Genomic DNA, 23,572 nt, shown 5'->3' on the forward strand with positions numbered 1-23,572 from the left:
TACCATCAAATGAGGGTGCGAGAGGAGGATATTCAGAAGACGATCTTTTGAACTCGTTATGGACATTACGAGTTCGTGGTGATGCCTTTTGGACTTACCAACGCACTGGCGTCGTTCATGTATCTCAGGAACCGAGTGTGCAGGCCCATGTTAGATCGATCGGTGATTGTCTTCACCGATGACATTTTGGTCTATTCGAAGACCAGAGAGCAACATGAAGAGCATTTACGCGAGATTTTCAGAGTTTTGAGGATGGAAAGGCTCTATGCCAAGTTCTCAAAGTGTGACTTTTGGTTGCGTGAGGTTCAGTTTCTAGGACACCTTGTCAACCAGAACGATATCTTAGTCGACCCAACCAAGATAGAGGCGGTGATGTGGTGGGAAGTGTCGAAGTATCCATTTGAGATTCAGAGTTTCCTCGGTTTGGCAGGATATTATCGGAGATTCATTCGAGACTTCTCCAAGATTGTTGTTCTTTTCACTAAGTTGACGAGGAAGAATGTTGTGTTCGGTTGGGGGCCTGAGCAGCAGCCATCATTCGAGACCCTTAGCTAAAGACTGTGTGAGGCACCGGTGTTTGCCCTCCCTGAGGGAGTTGAGGATTTTGTGGTCTACTGTGATGCATCCATTGCAGGGGTGAATGTTGTGTTGATGCAGATGGGGCATGTGATTGCATACGCTTCGAGGCACCTAAAGCCTCGTGAAGTGAAGCATCCCACTCATGATTTGGAATTGGGGTTATGGTTTTCGCTCTCAAGATTTTGCGTCACTATATTTATGGTGTTCGGTGTATCATCTACACAGACCATAAGATCGTGAGATATCTTATGGATCAGCCTAACGTGAACATGAGGCAGAGAATGTGGTTGGATGTAGTGAAAGATTATGATTGTAAGATTTTGTATCATTCATGCAAGGCCAATGTGGTGGCCGACACCTTGAGCTTATGGATCAGCCTAACGTGAACATGAGGCAGAGAAGGTGGTTGGATGTAGTGAAAGATTATGACTGTAAGATTATGTATCATTCATGCAAGGCCAATGTGGTGGCCGACACCTTGAGCTGGAGGGCGATTAGTACCCCGATTTAGGATGTGCGTATGAGGATGACTATGATGACCCCAGTTTTGGAAACGATCAAAGATGCACAGTCTGAGGCCATAAAGGAAGAAAATCGGAAAAGTGAACGTGTGATCGGTTAGATTTCAGCATTTGATATCGACAACAAGGGGCTTTTAACGTACTTATGGCTACACCCAACAATGTCAGGGCTGACCCCGACTCTCTTGATTCTTCAAGTACGCGGTGCGTGAGAAGCATACGCCCAACTTACTGGGAGGTTGACTTTTTGTTGAATTTGACTTTTAGTCAAAGTTTTAGGGTTTGGGCCATGAGAGGGGCAAAATGGTATTTTGACCTTAAGGAGAATAGTTGTGGGATTGGACATGTGAGTTGGGTTGTGGACCTTAATTATTAATTAGGGTTAATTATTGTGTTATTTGGCAGAGTCTAGTTCCGACAGTTCGGGTGTGGGATCTATTTGTCATCAGTATAAGGCGAGTCTCCTCACTTATTCTAACCTATGTGGTAGAATAACTATATTTGTGATGACCAACTGGGTCTAGCTGTTATTATTGTGTTATGTTGTTTATGTGTGACTGAGACTTTGGGTAGTCTCCAAGGTTGCTGATAACCCAAAGGGGGTGCTGTTTGCCCACTGGGACTGTTGATAGTCCCAAGTGTTGTTGATAACTCATATATATTTATTTATGGTGTGTTGTATTTGGTATTTTAGGGAACACAGTAACCTTCGTGCTTGCAATTATTGATTATATGTGTTTCAGGTACTTTTGAGGACTGCGGGAAGACGAATGTCTGATTGTACACACTCGCTGAGAGATATATTACTGGGCATTTTGTGATACTCTGATATTTTGCGATGATGCTTTGTATTAGATACTTGTGTTTTTCCGATGACTTGGTTTATGAACAATATTTTAGGTAATTTAAAATTGAAAATTTTGGTTTGAAATTTGAGGTGTTACACGATCAAACATGAATTGAAAATTTTCGGAAGACGAAGATAATGACATTTTCAAGTGATTTTGAGAGAAAAAGCAATATAAATGTAACAACGTAAATTTTCAAAACAATTTTTCATTTTTAAAACATACATTTTCTCATAAAATAATGTCAAAACATATTGTATCAAATGATATCATCACAAAACATCTCCCCAGAATCTCAAACATAAACTCCAATGCGTGTGTGTACGAATCATGCCGGCGCTTTCCCGCGCTCATCACTAGTACCTGAAACACATAACACAGCAACTGTAAGCATAAATGCTTAGTGAGTTCCCCAAAATATCGCATACAACATATACGCCGCTCGAGGCTATAATACGACCTTCCGGTCTATGTGTCTCAGCGGGAACCTCCAGTCCCGTAGCTCGTTGGACCCTCTGGTCCGGTCATAGCTCGTTGGGCCCTCTGACCCGGTCTATATCGTTGGACCCTTCGGTCCGGTCTATAACATCATACAACATACATATAACACATAGCACATAATCTCATACATAACACATATGACTCTCTGGTCCACACAATATACCACTCTAGGTAACGTATAGTGAGAAGACTCATCTCGGTGCCTCGGTAAATATCTGACTCGGTGGGAATGTGATCTAGCCTCCGCCTAATCACATAAAGTAAATACTCTCGTAAATACAACTGTACTCAACCCTAAAAGTCAACAAGGTCAACGGTCAAACTTTGACCCGACTCGTCGAGTGCACTAGGGCGACTCGGCGAGTCTACACGTGTCCACTGACTCTCTTAGTCCCTCTCTTGGCACGTCGAGTACTTCTCCTGACTCGACGAGTTCCACCTGGCATGAATCGTGGGGCCACCCCGACTCAACTCGCCGAGTCTCAAGAAAAACTCGGCGAGTTCCAACTTGAATCAGACCCCCCCCCCCGACTCTCCCTGACTCACCGAGTTATTCCCCAACTCGGCAAGTCCACTCACTGAGTGATTAACGGGCAACCTTCATACTACTCGCCGAGTTTGTTCTTCGGACTCGGCGAGTTCATGCCATGCACAAACTCTATACAACTGCTGAGGTCAGATCTGTTCCATACAATCATAGATCTGGCCTCCCCAAGCATGATAATCACGTAAAGTTCGGACCTTGGCACTCATATAACATCTAAATGGTCCATAATGGTGATTTAGCCCCAAAAATGACATCCCTAGCTCATGGCTCCCAAAAAGACTCATAAAGCTCCAAGGGTTAAGGCCTCTGGACCTCTTTGGGTCCAGATCCAGAACACAAACTCGAGAAGGGACCAAATGCTCCACTTAATCAACCTCTAAAAGGGTTAGAAAACCCTAACACAAAGAATCAACACCGAAACTGAAGAAGGTCCGAGAATAATACCTCAATACAATCTCTATGAGCTTAAAAACCACCAAAATCGCACCTCCTTCAGCCTCCTCTTGCCTTGGTCACTTCCTTCTTGCAAAAACACTGACAAAAGGATCAAGAATGGTCTCTCCTTCCTCACAAACGCTCTAGATCTCTTAGGGTTTCTCTGTGGGGGTTGGTGGCCGCAAATAAAGGCCCTAAGACCCTTTAAATAGGTCTCAAACCCTGGAAATTAGGGTTTCATTAAACAACATGGACTCGCCGAGTCCACTCGTGAACTCGCCGAGTCCAGCTGTGAACTCGCATACGAATCCGCGACCATACTCGGCGAGTTTAGACGCCAACTCGTCGAGTCTCCCCACAACATTCAAAAAAAATAAAGGAACAAAATATAATACTTGGGAACCCAGATGTTACAATTCTCCCCCACTAGAATCAGACTTTTCCCCCGAAGTCTCACTCTGCAAAAAACTCTGGATGCTGCTCCCGCATCTCACGCTCTGGTTCCCAAGTTAACTATGACCCCTTCCGATGCTGCTACTGGACCTGCACCAGAGGCACCTCCTTGTTCCTCAAAACCTTGATCTTCCGATCCTTAATCGCCACCGGTCTCTCAACATAATTTAGGCTCGCATCCACCTAAATATCTTCTAATGGCACCACTGCCGACTCGTCGTCTATACACTTTCGCAACTGCGACACGTGGAAAGTGTCATGAATTTAACCCAACTCTGCCGGCAACTCCAAACGATAGGCTACCCTGCCTACCTTCGCGATTACCCTGAAAGGACCAATATATCGGGGCCCCAACTTGCCCCTCATCCTAAATCGGATCACTCCTTTCCAAGGAGAGACCTTCAGGAGCACAAAGTCGCCGACCTGAAACTCGAGCTCGGACCGGCGTCTGTCCGCATAACTCTTCTGACGACTCTGAGCGGTCAACAACCTCTATCTGACCTGTTGGATCTGCTCTGTCGTCTGAAGCACAATCTCGGTACTACCCATCACACGCTGTCCTACCTCCCCCCAGCAAATAGGGGTCCGACACCTCCTCCCATACAACAGCTCAAAGGGCGGCATGCCAATGCTCGAATGATGGCTGTTGTCGTAAGAGAATTCCGCCAAGGGCAAATACGTGTCCCAACTTCCGCGGAAATCCAACACACATGCTCGGAGCATGTCCTCGAGCGTCTGAATCGTCCGCTCACTCTGCCGTCAGTCTGTGGGTGGTATGCGGTACTAAAATGCAGTTTCGTACCCAATTCCTCATGAAACTTCTTCCATAATCTGGAAGTGAAACGTATATCTCGATCTGAGACAATCGAGATCGGCACTCCATGCCACGATACCACCTCTCTCACATACATCTCCGCCAACTTCTCCGTGGAAGAGCTCTCACTGATGGCCAGGAAGTGAACACTCTTCGTCAACCTGTCCACAATCACCCAAATTGCATCAACACCCATCGCGATCCTCGGCAATTTGGTGATGAAGTCTTTGGTAATATGTTCCCATTTCCACTCGGGAGTCTCTAATGGTTGCAGCTTACCATGTGGACGCTGGTGCTCGGCCTTCACCCTGCAACACGTCAAGCATCTCTCTACAAACCATGCGACATCCCTCTTCATACAGGGCCACCAATAATCCTTTTTCAAGTCCAAATACATCTTAGTGCCCCCGGGATGGATCGAGAATTTCGATCAATGAGCCTCCTCCATCAAAATGGTACGCGTGTCGCCCACAGACGGTACTCGAACCCGACCCTGAAATGTCATAAGCCCCCGGCTATCGGTAACTAATTCCGATACCAGCCCGACAACTCGCTCTCTTTTCTGGCTCTCTGGCTTCACAACCTCAGTCTGGGCCCCACGAATAGCATCCAAAACCGGGGTAATCAATGTCAATCTCAAACAAACATCTCGTATTGGGGCGCCCTCTGCCCTACGGCTCAATGCATCGGCTACAACATTAGCCTTGCCCGGGTGATACAGGATCTCACAGTCATAATCCTTGACCACGTCCAACCACCTCATCTGGCGCATATTCAGGTTGGGCTGATCCATCAAATACTTCAAGCTCTTGTGGTCCGTGTATATCGTACACCGAGCCCCATACAGATAATGTCGCCAGATCTTGAGAGAGAACACTACCGCTCCTAGCTCCAAATCATGAGTGGGATATCTCGACTCATGAGGCTTAAGCTGCCTCGATGCATATGCTATCACATGCCCCCTCTGCATAAGCACCGCTCCCAATCCGGATATCGATGCATCACAATATACCACAAAATCTTCCATCCCTTCCGGAAGGGCTAACACTGGGGCTTCGCATAATTTTTGGCGAAGTGTCTCGAACGAGGTCTGTTGCTCCGGACCCCAAGAAAACGCAACACCCTTCCGGGTCAACTTGGTGAGTGGCACGGCGATCTTGGAGAAATCCTTAATAAATCTCCGATAATAGCCGGCCTAACCCAGAAAACTCCTGATCTCGGTGGGTGATCTCGACACCTCCCACCTCAAGACCGCCTCAATCTTGGCCGGATCGACCAATATCCCATTCTGGTTAACGAGATGCCCCAAAAACTGAACCTCTCGTAGCCAGAACTCACATTTGGAGAACTTGGCATAAAGCCTCTCCAATCTCAAAACTCTGAGGATCTCCCTCAAATGCTCCTCATGCTGCTCTCTGGATCTTGAATACACCAATATGTCGTCGATGAACACGATCACTGAGCGATCCAACATCGGTCTGCACACCCTGTTCATGAGATCCATGAACATCGCCGGTACGTTGGTGAGTCCTAAAGGCATCACCACGAACTCGTAATGCCCATAACGAGTCTGGAATGCTGTCTTCTGGACGTCCTCCTCCCGCACCCTTACCTGATGATACCCAGACCTCAAATTGATCTTGGAGAACCAAGATGCTCCCTGCAACTGATCGAACAAATCATCGATCATCGACAATGGGTAACGGTTCTTGACCGTTAGCTTATTCAACTCACGATAATCAATGCACATCCGGAGCGAACCATCCTTCTTCTTGACAAAAAGAATAGGCGCCCCCCATGGCGAACTGCTCGGCCTGATAAACCCCTTCCCCAGCAGCTCCAAAAGCTGCGAGGATAACTCCTGCATCTCCGGAGGCCCAAGGCGATAAGGTGCCTTGGCGATAAGCGCAGCTCCCGGAACCAATTCAATACCGAACTCTACCTGCCTCTCCGGAGGCACACCCGACAACTCCTCTGGAAACACATCCGGAAACTCACGCACTATCGGGACCTCATCAGCTGACTTCGGTCTCTCTGAATCAACCCTCGCATCCATCACATATGCCACAAATCCCCTACAACCCTGATGTAGACTCTGTCTTGCCCTGGCGGTCGAGCAAAATGTTGACCCGGTACGTGTACTCTCGCCGTACACCGTAAGAACTCCCCCACTAGGGTCTCGAATCGTCACCAATTGACGCTCGCAGTCTATCACAACTCCATATCGGCTCAACCAATCCATACCCACTATAACACACACGTCCCCCGCGATCAGAACCAGATCTATCGGGAACTCCAGACCAAAGATCTCAAGGACACATCCTCAAATCACATTCGAAGCATACACTGCTCGCTCATCAGCTATGGAAATTCGCAGAGGCCGATCCAATGCCTCTCGACGGATACTAATATGCTGACTAAATGTTATGGAAACAAACGACCGACTCGCACCCGAGTCAAATAATATCAACGCAGGCACAAAACTCACAAGAAAAGTACTAGCCACAACATCGGGCGCCGCACGGACCTCCTCCGCGGTCAACTGAAATTCTCTCCCACGAGCCTTCGAGGCCTCGACCTTCACCGGCCGAACCTCGGTAGCCCTAGCAGCAGATGCAGATCCCTGTGCTGACCCCTAAAGAAGATGAGGGCACTCGACCTTCCGATGGCCGGTCTGGTTGCAATGAAAGCAAACTGAAAATCCCTTAGGGCAATCCCTCGCGATATGCCCCTCCTTCCCACACTTGTAGCATACTCCAGCCCTGCATGACCCCTCGTGACTCTTACCGCACTTCCCACAAGTGCGGCCCTTCGCGCCCCCAGATCTCGAATCAGTGGGTCTAGCCCGCTGGGTTGCCGGCTGAGACTGAGCCGACTACTGATCCACCCTCTGTGACTCGGCCTCCTCCCTGGCCTAAGTCTCTAACTCAATCTCCCTCTTCCGGGCATTTGCCTGGAGCTCAGCAAATGTCCGGTAAGTCGAGTTCGCCACGAACTCCCGAATATCTCTCCTCAGCACACTCAGATAACGGCTCATACGAGCCTGCTCAGATGACACCTGCTCAGGGCAAAACATCGCCCTCTCATGAAACTTCCTGGTGATTACTGACACAGAATCAGTACCCTGCTTGAGGGTCAAGAACTCCTGAATCAACCGTTCCCTCTCCACCGGGGGAACATACTCCTCTTTGAACATAACAGTGAACCTCTCCCAGGTCACCTCGGAAATCTCAGCCAAAGTGAAGTTCGCCGTCATGAACTTCCACCAATCCTTCGCTCCCAGGCGGAGCTGGTTCAAGGAGAACCGAACCCTCAAGTGGTCTGGGCAAGAGCACGTATAGAAACATCCCTCGATGTCAGAGATCCACCTCATAGCGGAAATTGGATCCTGTGTCCCGTCGAACTCTGGTGGCTTCGTGTTGCTGAACTCCCGGAACAACAACGAGTCACCTCCCTAAGGTCTGGCAGCAGCAACAGTAGTAGTAGCTGTAGTTGCAGCAACCTCAGTCAGCGTTGCGTACCGCTCATCAAAAGTCTCAATCAACGTGGTCTTGATGTCCCCAAACATCTCAGGAATCTCAGCCCGGATGGCAGCAGCCACCTCCTCATGAACCAATCGACGGATCTCCTCGTCGCTGACACCACTGCTCTCAGGTGCGTGTCGAGTCCCAACCATGATGCCTCTGAAATACAACAAAAATTATCAGAGACTCGATCGAGCATACACATACTCGATGACGCAACCCTACTTGTCCTCCGCTGTCCAAAAGATTCTTACTTGGAATTCCCACTGATCCGGTGTCTTCAGTAGTACGAGCCCAATACTACTGACCACACCGCATTAGCATTCACTTCAATTCATCCTCCTTGGATCTTGGATTACAAGTACTCTATTCTCATGAGCTCCTAACTGTTATCTACTCGCTCTCAAAGCATCCCAGCAGCAGAAATCTCCTAGGCTAAGGCATCACAAATCAGGCCACTCTAGTCCTAATATGTATACCTAGCCTACTCTAGCATGCATAATGTAACATAACATATCTCATAACATATAATGTAAGGGTACTTTTGGGGATTCACCGTTCGGGCGCTGGCTGATCGTACACACGGCTCTGCTCTGTTTGTCTCAAAAATCTTTTTACTCTTTTCAAAAGTTTTACTTCATTATCAAGATTTTCCTCAAATCCTCAGTTTGAGTTCAGATACGCCCGAAGATGCATCCGAACCCCTCAAACCAAGGCTCTAATACCAACTTGTAACAACGTAAATTTTCAAAACAATTTTTCATTTTAAAAAAATACATTTTCTCATAAAATAATGTCAAAACATATTGTATCAAATGATATCATCACAAAACATCTCCCCAGAATCTCAAACATAAACTCCAATGCGTGTGTGTACGAATCATGCCGGCGCCTTCCCGCGCTCATCACTAGTACCTGAAACACATAACACAACAACTGTAAGCATAAATGCTTAGTGAGTTCCCCAAAATACCACATACAACATATACGCCGCTCGAGGCTATAATACGACCTTCCGGTCTATGTGTCTCAGCGGGACCCTCCAGTCCCGTAGCTCGTTGGACCCTTTGGTCCGGTCATAGCTCGTTGGGCCCTCCGACCCTGTCTATATCGTTGGACCCTTCGGTCCGATCTATAACATCATACAACACACATATAACACATAGCACATAATCTCATACATAACACATAGGACTCTCTGGTCCACACAATATACCACTCTAGGTAACGTATAGTGAGAAGACTCACCTCGGTGCCTCGGTAAATATCTGACTCGGTGGGAATGTGATCTAGCCTCCGCCTAATCACATAAAGTAAATACTCTCATAAACACAACTATACTCAACCCTAAAAGTCAACAAGGTCAACGGTCAAACTTTGACCCGACTCGTCGAATGCACTAGGGCGACTCGGTGAGTCTACACGTGTCCACTGACTCTCTTAGTCCCTCTCTTGGCACGTCGAGTACTTCCCCTAACTCGACGAGTTCCACATGGCATGAATCGCGGGACCACCCCGACTCAACTCGCCGAGTCTCAAGAAAAACTCGGCGAGTTCCAACTTGAATCAGACCCCCCCCCCCCCCCCCCGACTCTCCCTGACTCACCGAGTTATTCCCCAACTCGGCAAGTCCACTCACTGAGTGATTAACGGGCAACCTTCATACTACTCGCCGAGTCTGTTCTTCGGACTCGGCAAGTTCATGTCATGCACAAACTCTATACAACTGCTGAGGTCAGATCTGTTCCATACAATCATAGATCTGGCCTCCCCAAGCATGATAATCACGTAAAGTTCAGACCTTGACACTCATATAACATCTAAATGGTCCATAATGGTGATTTAGTCCCAAAAATGACATCCCTAGCTCATGGCTCCCAAAAAGACTCATAAAGCTCCAAGGGTTAAGGCCTCTAGACCTCTTTGGGTCCAGATCCATAACACAAACTCGACAAGAGACCAAATGCTCCACTTAATCAACCTCTAAAAGGGTTAGAAAACCCTAACACAAAGAATCAACACCAAAACTGAAGAAGGTCCGAGAATAATACCTCAATACAATCTCTATGAGCTCAAAAACCACCAAAATCGCACCTCCTTCAGCCTCCTCTTGCCTTGGTCACTTCCTTTTTGCAAAAACACTGACAAAAGGATCAAGAATGGCCTCTCCTTCCTCACAAACGCTCTAGATCTCTTAGGGTTTCTCTCTGGGGGTTGGTGGCCGCAAATAAAGGCCCTAAGACCCTTTAAATAGGTCTCAAACCCTGGAAATTAGGGTGTCATTAAACAGCGTGGACTCGTCGAGTCCACTCGTGAACTCGCCGAGTCCAGTTGTGAACCCGCATACGAATCCGCGACCATACTCGGCGAGTTTAGACGCCAACTCGTCGAGTCTCCCCACAACATTCAAAAAAAATAAAAAATAAATAAAGGAACAAAATATAATACCTGGGAACCCGGATGTTACAATAAAGATATAAAAATTTGATTTTGGTTTGAAAAAATAAGGTGTTAGAGGTTATATATATATATATATATATATATATATATATATATATATATATATATATATATATATATATATATATATATATTCTAAATTTGATCGTTCAACAGTCTAGGGAAATGAGAAAGCAAGCAAAAGTTGTGCGACCAAATTTAGCCATGTGCGGAAAGACCACATCGGAAACCTCATAAGGGGGCGGTGTTCCCCCTCCCACGGTGGCAAGGATTGCGGCCAAACAACTCTTACTCCCCAAAGTCTTAGTAATTAAAGTGATGATTGGTAAGTTTTAACCTATTAATATCATAAATATGATACTTGATACTCGTAGATAGGGTTGTAAACGAGACGAACGAATGATTGTTCATATTCGTTCGTTTAAGCTAGTCAAACAAACAAACAAACATTAATAAATAAACGAACAAGTTTTTTTGTTCATGTTCGTTCTTTTAACAAATTATATTGTTCATGTTCGCTCGTTTATGTTTGTGAACATGTTAAGCGAACATAAATAAACAAAGATAAACAAACGTAATTGAATATGTATAAATATAAATGAAGATATAATACAGTAATGTAATCAAACTCAATTGAACAACAAAAGGAAATTAAAATGAATGAACATAATTAAACGAACGAACACGTGGAAAGATTTACAAACAGTTCGATGAATGTTCGGTTCATTTACGGTTTTACCCACAGGTATACCCACAAACCCAAATGGATTTACTAATCGGGTATCATATGGAATGGATAAGACCGAATTTTACCGAACATCAATATCCATCTCCTTATCGTCCCTATTTATGATGCAAACAAAACTATGGATGTGCAACACATGGGATGCTCTCTATCAACTCTTCAAAAGACAATAATTTTTCTATAAGACGTCAAAAGGCTTAGCTACTAAATAGTTCCAACTATTTCTTAAGGCAAAAGAAAAAGAACTCGTACAAAATGATGTAACAAATAATAAAATTCATTAATGTCTACATCAAACGAAATAAAATTCAAAATCTTTCGGTTCTTTTATATAATTTATTTTTATAGTCATATTAAGTATGTTTTTTAATAGATTAAAAAAAGTGTTTTTGACAACATCATAGTGAGAAAGAAGTCGATTTTTTGTAGGATATGAGTGAGGACTTGATCGTTTGACTTGGATGAACAACAAAAACCTCAAAAATCCCAATTTTAGTCTGCCCCCAAAAAGGCGATTCCAAATTAAACGAAGATAGAGTGAGACTGCGTGCAAATACGTGTATCAGCCTATAGCTTAATCAAGAAATCACAATCAGAAACTGTTTCGTTAAATTAGGAGACTCTTCCAAGATGTTCTTCAGGTATATGATCTACCCTTTAATCTACTAGTGTTTTTCTTATCGGCGTATTTGAATTACGACAGTTCCAGATCTGGGTTTTTAGAATCGAGGAGGTTCTTGATTGGATCTTCTAGGTTCCTAACTTGCATTCCTGTATCCTATTCGTTCACCAAACTAACTGTTTCGATTTTTAAATTCATGGGCACCTATTGCACAAATTAACCAGTGAAGTATGAAAGTTTGGGTATTGATGAACTTATCCATCTATGTGATTCTAAATTTGTGTGTATTCAACTCCTAATTCCGATAATAGTTATGTCAACCGTTTGGGTTGCTTGGTAATGGGTTGAAGTCAGCTCGATTCAAACCGATGTTTCAAGGCGTCTGCTAAACGATTGCATAAAAAAAAACCTTTTTTACATTGAACATTCAAATTTTCTTGCATCTAGAATACATTACAGCATATACTATCAATGGGTTCTATGTTTAATTTCTTTTGGTTTATTCTATTTTGAAGGTTCCAAGCTCATTAAACTGAAGGTGGTATTCCGAGAATCAGTTATTCCTATACAGATTCATTCTACTTTGATCTTATACCTTTGAAAATGAGTTACCCCCATACAAATTCCTTCCAGTTTTCATGGTATTCTCAAATCAAGATTTGCCACCATTAATTTTAACTTTCTAGAAAGGTCTAAACATACAGTTTCTACAATGGAGCAATCAAAAAGCGACAACCATCTTCAATACAATTCCATTCAATCCGAGAGTAATGATTCTCTACCTAGATCATCTTCAGTTAAACCCGTGTTGAATTATTCCATCAGAACAGGTGAAGAATTTGCCCTAGAATTCATGCGGGACCGAGTAAACCCCAGAATGCCCTTTGTCCAATTTCCCGCAGGTGACCCTGGTCACACAACAAACTACCTGGAACTCAAGGGCATTTTAGGAATTAGCCATACGGGATCCGAAAGTGGGTCCGAAATCCCCATGCTCAATACTATAGAAAGAACTGCAAAGGATCTTGAAAACAGTAGTTCACGAGGAGCTATTCATGATTATGCTTCTTCTTCTAGTGCTTCAGATAATTCATCAAAAATCAAGATTTTATGTAGTTTTGGTGGTAAAATATTACCACGTCCAAGTGATGGAAAGCTAAGATATGTTGGAGGAAATACGCGAATTATCCGTATAAAAAGAGATATTTTTTGGCAAGAATTACGCCAAAAAGTGATGGAAATTTATATAGAAACTTATGCGATAAAATATCAGCTTCCTGGTGAAGATCTTGATGCTTTGGTTTCTGTTTCTTCTGATGAAGATTTACAGAATATGATGGAGGAATGCAGTGTGTTAGGTATAGGCGAAGGGTCACAAAAGCTTAGATTGTTTCTATTCTCTTTGAGTGACTTGGATGATTCCAATTCCGTCCATTCTAATTCCGGAGGGGATTCCGAATTCCAGTTTGTAGTTGCTGTAAACGGAATGGACATGGGGGGTTCAAGAAAGGAATCGAGCATGCATGGTTTAATGAGATCTTCTGCTAATAATCTAAACGAGCTTGATTCACAAAATGTCGATGTTCCATCTTCGATTCCCGTGTTCCCTTCCACAGGAGATAAATCCCCTGTAGAAACTCCGGCATCAGTCCCACTCCAACAAAATATAAAATCTCCCAGAGATGATTTGGAGGGAAAGTTACCTCCAAAACCTAAAACAAATGAGGAAAAACACCATGAACAAGTACACGTGTCCTCAAAAGCTGTTACACCTAATGAAAACGATTCGTGTGCAACTAACAGTGTTGTGGGTCCCGATAACTCGGGGTCTGATCTTATTGATTTGAGTTACCTTGAGCCCCCGCCACCTGTCGTGCCACCTGTTGCACCTCCACGTGTTTATCATTCCGAGAGGATCCCACGTGGGCCCACCGAGTTTAATCGGTTGACCAAGTCAGATGATTCACTCGGATCTCAATTCCTTGTTTCTCAATTACAATCCGATGTTGACACATCGGAATCCATTGAAGATCCAGCTTCTCAAAATGAAGAAAATCAGGTTCAGAATCAGAATGATGGTGGTGCTACCGCCAGTGGTGGTCATGGTCATGGTCAGGCTCAGGTGGCTAGTGGTGTCACCACCACCGGTGCTCCGGCGGCTAGTGGTGGTTCCCGGGCGGAGCATGGGGACATTCTGATTGATATAAACGACCGGTTTCCGCGTGATTTTTTATCTGATGTGTTTGCAAGGGCAATGGCGGAAGATTCACCTGGAATGGGTGTATTACCACAAGATGGAACAAATTTGAGCATGAACATTGCAAATCATGAACCTAAAAACTGGTCTTTTTTCCAGAAATTAGCAGGTGATGAGTTCAGAAACAAGGATGATCATGTTTCTCTTATCGATCAAGATCATCTTGTGTTTTTATCTGGACTTCACAATATTAAAGAAGAAGCTTCTGTGGTCCATAAAGATGATCATGCTAAAATTGAAGATGAAGAAAAGTCAACAACATCTTTGCAACCGAGTTACAATCCTTCGCAGATGGAAGCCAATGAGGGGATACAGTTTGAGGATTTAACAGAAAACATGAGAGTTCCAGATTCAGAGTATGAGGTAGTGTTTTTTTATTGACTTATTGTGCGTGTATGTTTGACTTTTCTAGAATGTTCCTTCATTGCTCAATTATTATTATTCTTATATAGGTTGAAACAAGAAATGATGCGCTACCTTCTATCGATCTTTCTTTGGGTGATCTTGATATCAGTTCTTTACAGGTATGTTGAATTGATGATGCAATATGAAAAAGCTTTAAGGTCATGAAAGATTAATGTAGTTTTGAACTTTTTTTTATATGGTTCTTGTTGCAGATTATAAGAAATGAAGATCTTGAAGAGTTAAGGGAGCTTGGATCTGGTACTTTTGGTACAGTGTACCATGGAAAATGGAGAGGGACAGATGTCGCGATCAAGCGCATCAAGAAAAGCTGTTTTGCAGGGAGATCATCTGAACAAGAAAGACTGGTTAGCATCATATATATTCATCTTGTCAATGTATTTTGTGTGATGAATGAGGGTAAATTTGTCATCTTGTCTTTTTATTGTAGACAATAGAGTTTTGGAGGGAAGCTGATATTCTGTCAAAGCTTCATCATCCAAATGTAATGGCATTTTATGGTGTAGTACAAGATGGGCCTGATGGAACTTTAGCTACTGTAACAGAATTCATGGTTGATGGCTCATTAAGACATGTTTTACTTCGCAAAGATAGGTAAAATTTTGCAAAAGATCATAAATGCATCTTTTGGTTGTATAAATTTTAGTATATGTTTTGTAATAACTGATCTGGTTTTATGTAATTTTTTAGGCATCTTGATCACCGAAAGAGGCTTATAATTGCAATGGATGCAGCATTTGGAATGGAATATCTACACTCAAAGAACATTGTTCATTTCGATTTAAAATGTGACAATTTGTTGGTGAACATGAAAGATTCTTCTCGCCCTATATGCAAGGTTATGACATGAAATATTATGCTTTTTAACCCTGTGTCATATATTTGCCCTTTGTGTTTTTCCTGTCACGTTAAGATTGATGGGTATTGTGATTTGGAATGTAAGGGTAAAATGGTCATTTAGTCTCATTCAGACGGTTTATTTAGTATAGAAAAAGATAAACAGACTGTATGTATACAACACCTTATCCAGACAAGACAGAGAAAAATCATTATCCATTAAGGAGTTAATAGGAAGAAGAATGAAGTTTTAATTGGATACCCTTATTATTATGCAGGTAGGTGACTTTGGACTTTCAAAAATCAAACGCAACACTTTGGTTTCAGGTGGAGTTAGAGGAACACTCCCATGGATGGCTCCAGAGCTACTAAATGGTGGCAGCAATAAAGTTTCTGAGAAGGTTTAAATAGTAAAAATACGTTTATTTGCCTTGAATGTATTTTTGTTTTTTTTTTTTCTCATTTTTATTTTATAAAAAACGTAACAGGTTGATGTTTTCTCATTTGGGATTGTGTTATGGGAGATTCTTACTCGCGAAGAGCCATATGCAAATATGCATTATGGTCAAATCATAGGTAGGCTTTGACCTTTTTTTTTTTTTTGCCAAATTATTAGTATCACTTGTTTTATATTATTATATATAATATTATAGGTGGTATTGTGAACAACACACTTAGACCCACAATTCCAAGTGATTGTGATCCGGAGTGGAGAAGGTTGATGGAGCAATGTTGGGCCCCGGATCCGGTTGTGAGGCCGTCTTTTACAGAAATAACAAATCAATTACGGGTCATGTCTGCTGCTTGTCAGCAACAGAGTAAAGGGCATCACAAGGCGTCCTAGTAGATTGCTTGAACGCTTATATATATACAAACATGGTGTACTTTATCATGCATAAACTCATCTTATTATTATTATTATTATTGTATTTGTTTCCATTTGGATATTTCGTAACATACATGTCAAGACGGACGCGAGAAATGTAAAATCATGAAACAAGGACTTGTTATTGAATACTTGTTTGTGTAAATACGTGGATGCCCTTTTCATTTTCATCATCGATGATATCATGATAGAGATAGAGTCCCCTCTAGTTTTATCCTGTATAACAAACACAAACACGAACTTAATGATCATTATTAGTTTTGTGTAGAGGCATACGTCTCAATTAGAATGTTTTACGGCTCTTTGTCGCTAAAAAGGATACATCTTGACATCATTCCCTGAATCTCATAAGAAATCCCATCCAAATTTAAAGCAATGATGTATAGCTAAGACCTCATCCCTACTCATCATCAAATGGAATCAAGTGAGTGGTCATCTAGGGGATGTTGGTTATATCGTAGAGGTCACCTACCTCTTTAATACGGGCAATGGTGACTACTTAGCACTTAACAAATTTACATGTAACACCTTAAGCCAAAAAAGTTATCGGCTAACCCAATATTGATAATCCACAAGTTAAAAGGTCTTTAAAATTTTCACACTACGCATGTGAGACACATTGGCATATACAGTAAAATCTTACGAATTCCAATCACTTTCTTTCAAGTGAACAACATAAACAATAATTTTATGAAACTTTAAACTTGGAACTACAATAGATTTGGTGGAATTGCAAGATCTCAATTGGTTCTTAATTGTGTGTATGGCATAGGAACCATCAAAGTAATTAGATTAAGACTCCCCTTGCCTTTATTAAGCAATCAATTAATCTCTTTTACATGAAATGTAGATTAATTTGTCAATCGACTCCCCTTTGGTATTACATACAACATTATGATATTATGATATTACATTGCATGACATGTTTTTATTCCACCTAGGTGAAAGTTGTCATTGTAAAAAGACATGATTACCCTCGTCAAATTATAGTATAGCATGTATTATGTATATGGAATGTAATAAACCGGGCCAAGAAGAAAAGGAAAGGTGGCCGGAGTGAGGCGGCACTAGGAGGAGGAGCTTGGCAGCCAAGCCGCCGCCAGCATGATCGGCCTCCCTTTCCAACCAAGCAAAACATTCCCTTTCTGATCATTCCCCACTGTATACCCATCACCACCGCCTAAACTCTTCATCACCATAGCTTGCCGGTCTTTCATTCCGGCCACCACCTGAAATCCCGCCCTCCCCAACTGCCGCCGCCATTGATCAGCTCTCTCATGTCTCTCCACCCTTTCTGTTCCCTCATACGCCACTATATTCCTTATCTCCTCCGCAAAGTGATTCCTCTCAATCTTCATCCTCTCCATACTGTTTCTCCCCATTCTTGCTTCCAATGAATCAAATATCGCCGAATAATAATGTAACGATTCAAGAAATCGCCCGAGAAAAAACGGCCCGTTGTGGTTCGCGTCTTGCTCCGCCACCGTTAGCAGCGTCGGCCCTAACTTCTTGATCGCCTGAAGTATCGTTTTCAGGGAACCTCTGCTCTCCTTCACATACGTATGCAAATGGAGTATGCTGTTTACAAACAACGATTCACCTTCTTTTATTCCTAGATTCTCTCTCGTTAGCATCGCCGGAGTGGCTGGCCCTGGAATCAGTCGGAACTGTACTTCAATTCCGACGGAATTCGCTCCGGCGACCACGGATTCCATTTCCGATTCCAACTCCGCCGTTTCTCCCCGTTCTCCTAAAATTCCGGTGATCCGGATGAGTTTTGTTGATGCTAGGGTTCTTATCAATGACGGCCACTGGAGCGTGTGTTCCATTCCCAAATCGATAATGTGGATTTGATCTTTCCCTTGGGCCGCTTGAACAATGGCGTCGTTTGCCACCATGAATCCGAACGAAATGTATGGTGTCGTCTGGTGGAGGAGATGAAAAGCTTCGATCTTCTCCTCCCTCGTGACATCACCTTCTTCCCAATTGTTCGCCATTGAAATGGTACCCTTTTGAAGATGGATAAGTCTTGATTTTAACCCCATTGCAAAACAATAGGATACCCTTTGTAAGGAATCACCAAAAGGGTTAGCAGAGTACCAAATCTGGGAGAGAATTGAGTCGGCGAGTTGAGTGTCCCGGCAACCCACCGCCTCTGCACAGGCTAAGAGGAGGTGGACCAGTTGTAAACCGTCGTCGACACCATTTACGTTCACATGATCCTGGTTGTCTACGGTGGCTGCCGGTTGTACAGACATTTCCGGCGAGGTAGCATCTTCATATGAACTGCTCATACTCATATCGATCATCATCGGAAAATCTCCATTGTCGTCAGGGATCAAGAAAGTGTCATCAAGAACAACTTCAGGGAAGAAAGAGTTATTATATGATGAGTCTTCATTGTAGATATTTTCAATGTTGAAGAAGCTGTCGACAAATTGAAACTCTTCCATGGAATCCGCAGAAGCAGGAGCCATTTCCGGTGGATAAACTTGATCATCAAGGTGATGAAGGAGCTCCCATGATGAGTTATGATCATCCGATAGGAATTGGTGGTGTTCTTCAACACGTGCTGCCTGTGAAAACCGGCGAATTGGTAGGTGTTGATGAATATTGGTGGAAGAGAACCCAAAATGGTTGAATTCTTCCATAAAGATTGTTCTTTTATTGAGTTTATGGTATAACAGATTTGAAATATGAACTATGAAGTGTGTGTGTTTATATATAGTTAAGATTATAAATGGATGAAAATCGGCAAGCAAGGCATCTGAAATATTTGTCAACAACCACCCAACACACCCAAACAAGGTAAGCTGGCTAAAAGGTTAAGGTTCAAGATTTTTGCTCGAAATGGTCAAATATGAATATGATGTAATCATGCAATAAAGATTCGATCTTTATACCAAATAAAGATTACTTTAATGTAAAATTGCGGTGTTGTCCTTGTCCGTTTTAGATTTGAGTTTGTACCAATTTGATGTTTTCGTTTTGTAGGCTTTGTTTTTGTAAAAATGGGTCCTACAAAATGAAAAGTCGCATAAAATGGTTCAACCAATTTAGTTTAACCAAAATCATGTAAACTTGTTGGCCGAAAGTATGTAATGTTGAGTAGCTATGTGCCTTGAGTAGCTATGAGGCTAAGGCACATCAACATATGTCGCCAAAATGTATTGGTGCATAGTTTTTACAAATGTCTAAATCACTATGGCAATCTGATTTACGAATCCAAATTGGCCGGGGATATGAAATCCCTGAATAAAGATCCACGGTGGGAATAAAAGTGGGGGATAAATTTAACAATGGCGGCTCTGAAGAATGTGTAATATGGACGACTGTATAAGACTCATGTCATAAGAGGGGCCAAAAAAGGTTATATAGACATATATGTATGTATGTAATTGAAAAAAAATATTTAGATGACTTATTAATTTCAAAAGAAATATGAAAATTATTTTTTATTTGATTATTTCATCATATAACTAATAAAAGGAAAACTAAATTGATAGATGGTGGTTAACAAAAATAAATATTTTTTTAGATAATACTCATAGATATCAATTATCAAAACTGAAATTGTTAAAGTCTTTTTTATGGTCCACAATGTCCCAAAAAAACTTAATGAACTGAAAATGCTAACTATTGAGACCAATATATTGGAGCGTATTGGTTATGAATAGTTGGTGTCTTTCTATGTTCCCAAAAATATTAGAAGAGTTTCACGATTCATATAATTATTTAAAATTATATATATTGTATTACCGTTATTTTATTTTGATTGTTTTTATAATATTTATTAACTTATCATAATGTTGATGAAATTTTCTTATATGAAAAAAAATTCATATTTAGGGATTCATTTTATTTTCGAAATGACTTTTAAAATCAAAAAGACGTCCTTACCAAATAGATGAACTTTGAAGCCTTATTTATACTACTGGTGAGTCTTTAGCCTATTTATTCTTAAATGTGAAAATGTTAGGTCGGTTTAATCAAGTTTTTAACCCATGTAGATTATATATACAAACCTTTTTTCTCTTTTTATAAAGTACTAGGTTTAAACCCGTGGAAATCACGGTTGAGAAAAAAAACTATTCAGAATCTAAAATCAGAATGATTAATTAAATATTTACAACAAAAAAACATTAATTTACAAAGAAGTTTGTGCAAAAAAAACTCTAAAAATTGTAGAATTTGTGTACAAGAAAAATAATTTTAGGAAAAATTTGTAAAAAGAAAAAGACCGAGTTTAGACAAAAATCTAAATATATAAATAATACCGTTTATTTCTTTATCATCCTTTTTAGTTGAAACTTTGTAATCAAATAACCATCAAAACCAACATATTGTTGAGTTTTTATTCAAAACAAACACATAATTTCATCCAAATTACATCTTAGATCATAGAAAAATGGAGCTCCAAAATGTAGGATTTCTTATAAATGATTAATTATATTATATATAATATGAAATGGAATAATTACAAAAATAACCTTTTATAACCTGAACACTATTTCACTAATTGTATAACATAACTATTTTTTTTATTTAATCTCTTAGATTTAGAAGATTACTAAAATGAAGTTGTAAACTAAATAAAGAGTTGGAAATGGTGAATTAGATAGTGTGTGGGTGTGTATTTGGAAGAGGTGTGTGGGGTTTGCAATAAAGTCATAACTTTGGGTGAGTCGGCCAACAAGCAATGAGACATTATTAGTTGGCCTATGCTTTCTCTAAGGCAAGGCTATATAGATTGTAATAAATTATAGTTTATGGTTTTGTTTCTTTCTTCTGTTTCTAGATTATTTATTAAATAATGCAACTCCAATAATAAATGAAAGTCAAATTATTTTTTTTCTTTTTCACAGATGAATATCCGTATCTTTAGTATTTAGGTTATCATAAAAAATCAAAACAGATGATCATATTTTCATAAATTACATGAAAATGAATAATTGATGATTATTTTGTGATATTTCACAAAAAGGTAGTCGTTTTATGCTCAAACACCCTCCATTTTTATCATTATCGTTAATTGTGATCACCTCTAAATATTTTCTAATAATAATAGTCGATGGTCACATTAATCATCATGCATAAAAATCCAACAATGCTGTTTGAAACAATAATTTTTTTTGTGATGATGAAATAGATTCTAACATAAATAAAGACATAATATTTTAATTAATGTTTAACATTAATAGTAGCAATATTTATCCCTTCTGATACATTTTGTTGACTATTTCTAAAGCACGACTTTTATATATCAAGTATCAATATTGGGAAAGCTTCTACACCTAAGCTAAACATAGCAATAAATATATAATTAAAACAAGATTATATAAAATGTGAATAATTTGATTATATAAAATGTGAATAATTAGATGTCTAAGTATACATTTTCTTTTATTATCTAATTGTTTTCATTCCAAGTCATAAAAAATTAATTTGTATTGTTTGAATGAATATATTAACAGAGATTGATCTTGAATTGGCTTGAATGAATAATGTATTCACAATTCTTGAATAAATATAGAGAGATGCTCATCAATTAAAGAGTAATACATGAATGAACCAAAAATAGATTACAACAAACTTTGAGTATCTATAATTAAAATAATATAAGTATTATTGCAATTTAGTTCCTGAAGATGTGTGAGTCGTGTTACGCCCCCGCAAGATGGAGGATCAGAGATTCCAATCTTGGATCGTAATGATAAAAATGAATCCTGGTGTAACATCCCGACTCCCAGGTATACATTTTAAAGCTTTTATATTCATAATTATAGATCTACTCGATGAGTTGGCTACCTACTCTCATTGTGTAGAAACTAATCAAACCGCATGGACTTTTGGCCCTACTCGACGAGTTGGAGGACCCAACTCGACGAGTTGAGGTTGTGTTTGAAAACCCTGTTTTTTAAGGTTTGCACCCTATTTAAATGATCTTAAGTCCTCCATCCAACCTCCCTTACTTCCTTCACGTCCAAAAACAAACCCTAATCGAGCTAACATCCTACTTTGAGTGTGTGAGAGGCTAAAAATGTGTGTTTGGTGCATTTCTTGAAGAGACTTGAAGATTTAGAAGCTTGGAACAAGAAGGAGCTTGTAGATCCAGCATCTACTTCGTTTGGGCTTTCATTTGAAGGTAAAAAGTCATTACCTTGATCATTTTCTTGTTAGATCTCTTCATTCAAGAGTTTAGGGCCATTTCTAGCTTATTCTTGAGGCATTTTTGGTATTGAACATGTTTTGAAGTGAGGAGTTCATATCTGGACTCCTATAGGTCGTAGTGATGCATGATCATATCAAAAAAGTCAGATGTTGGCAGGTGTAACCCCTCTTCGAATAAAGGAACAAGAACCCCCACTTTCCCTCGAGGACAGTCATAGATCGATAATCCCTTCGTCAGGATCATCACACCATGCTTTGGTAAGAAACCAAATCGTTCTTGCAGAAGTTGGAATTCATCTATAGTAGGGACTCTTCCATAACTGTCCATCGCCAAGAATGGATGAATGATAGAAAAGAAAAATTCGCAAAATGCTTGAGTCGCAACAACGAAAGCAAGGAAAGGAGGCAAAGATGAAAGGTATTAGGTAAAGGGGGGATTTTAAAGGCAAAATTGGTGTCACGAACCGTCTCGTGATGGATCTGACACACATTGACAGCGTTGTCTAAATTCTGTTGAATGCTAGAAATAATCTCAGACATACATATGTTGTAATATAGGCTTGAACGGCGACGCTACCAAGCCAACGCGTACGCCTACAAGCCTAAGGGACTTGTTAACGTATCCCTCACGAAAAACGTTAAAGAAGGAGAAGTCAAACTAGTGCTAAGCTCGACCTGGTTTGAATCCGGTCGCATCCAGTCTGAGGCCAAGGTCGAGCCTCCGCCAACGCGGATTCACTAGTATGGCGGTTAAGGGGCAGAACTGCGCCTTTCCCTCTTCTCCTAGAAGAAATACCCCGGAAAACGCGGAACCAATCAGAGAGTTCTGCTTGCCCACCTGAAGACAACCACGATCATCATAATATCGAAGATTCTCCTCCAACCAATGAGGCAACGAGACAGAAAGACGTGATGAAGGATCCTTCAATACGGATCCGCAACGTCACAT

General features: G+C 41.1%; 2 protein-coding genes across 2 annotated transcripts; one reads left to right on the forward strand and one right to left on the reverse strand.

Annotated features, from left to right (window-relative positions):
- Nucleotides 1-11,802: 11,802 nt before the first annotated feature.
- LOC111884952 (uncharacterized) lies at nt 11,803-16,597 on the forward strand. The gene is made up of 9 exons (XM_023881250.3): nt 11,803-12,068; nt 12,565-14,669; nt 14,759-14,830; nt 14,924-15,076; nt 15,160-15,323; nt 15,420-15,567; nt 15,845-15,967; nt 16,055-16,142; nt 16,220-16,597. The coding sequence occupies exons 2-9, from the start codon at nt 12,762-12,764 to the stop codon at nt 16,408-16,410; spliced, it is 2,847 nt and encodes a 948-aa protein (XP_023737018.1). The 5' UTR covers nt 11,803-12,068; nt 12,565-12,761; the 3' UTR covers nt 16,411-16,597.
- A 659-nt stretch (nt 16,598-17,256) lies between these two features.
- On the reverse strand, nt 17,257-19,251 carry LOC111884953 (GRAS family protein RAD1). Its single transcript, XM_023881251.3, has one exon. The coding sequence runs from the start codon at nt 19,101-19,103 to the stop codon at nt 17,520-17,522; it is 1,584 nt and encodes a 527-aa protein (XP_023737019.1). The 5' UTR covers nt 19,104-19,251; the 3' UTR covers nt 17,257-17,519.
- Between the last annotated feature and the right edge of the window lie 4,321 nt (nt 19,252-23,572).

The sequence above is a fragment of the Lactuca sativa genome, chromosome 7 (assembly GCF_002870075.4).
Source record: "Lactuca sativa cultivar Salinas chromosome 7, Lsat_Salinas_v11, whole genome shotgun sequence".
In the NCBI taxonomy this organism is placed as follows: Eukaryota; Viridiplantae; Streptophyta; class Magnoliopsida; order Asterales; family Asteraceae; genus Lactuca; species Lactuca sativa.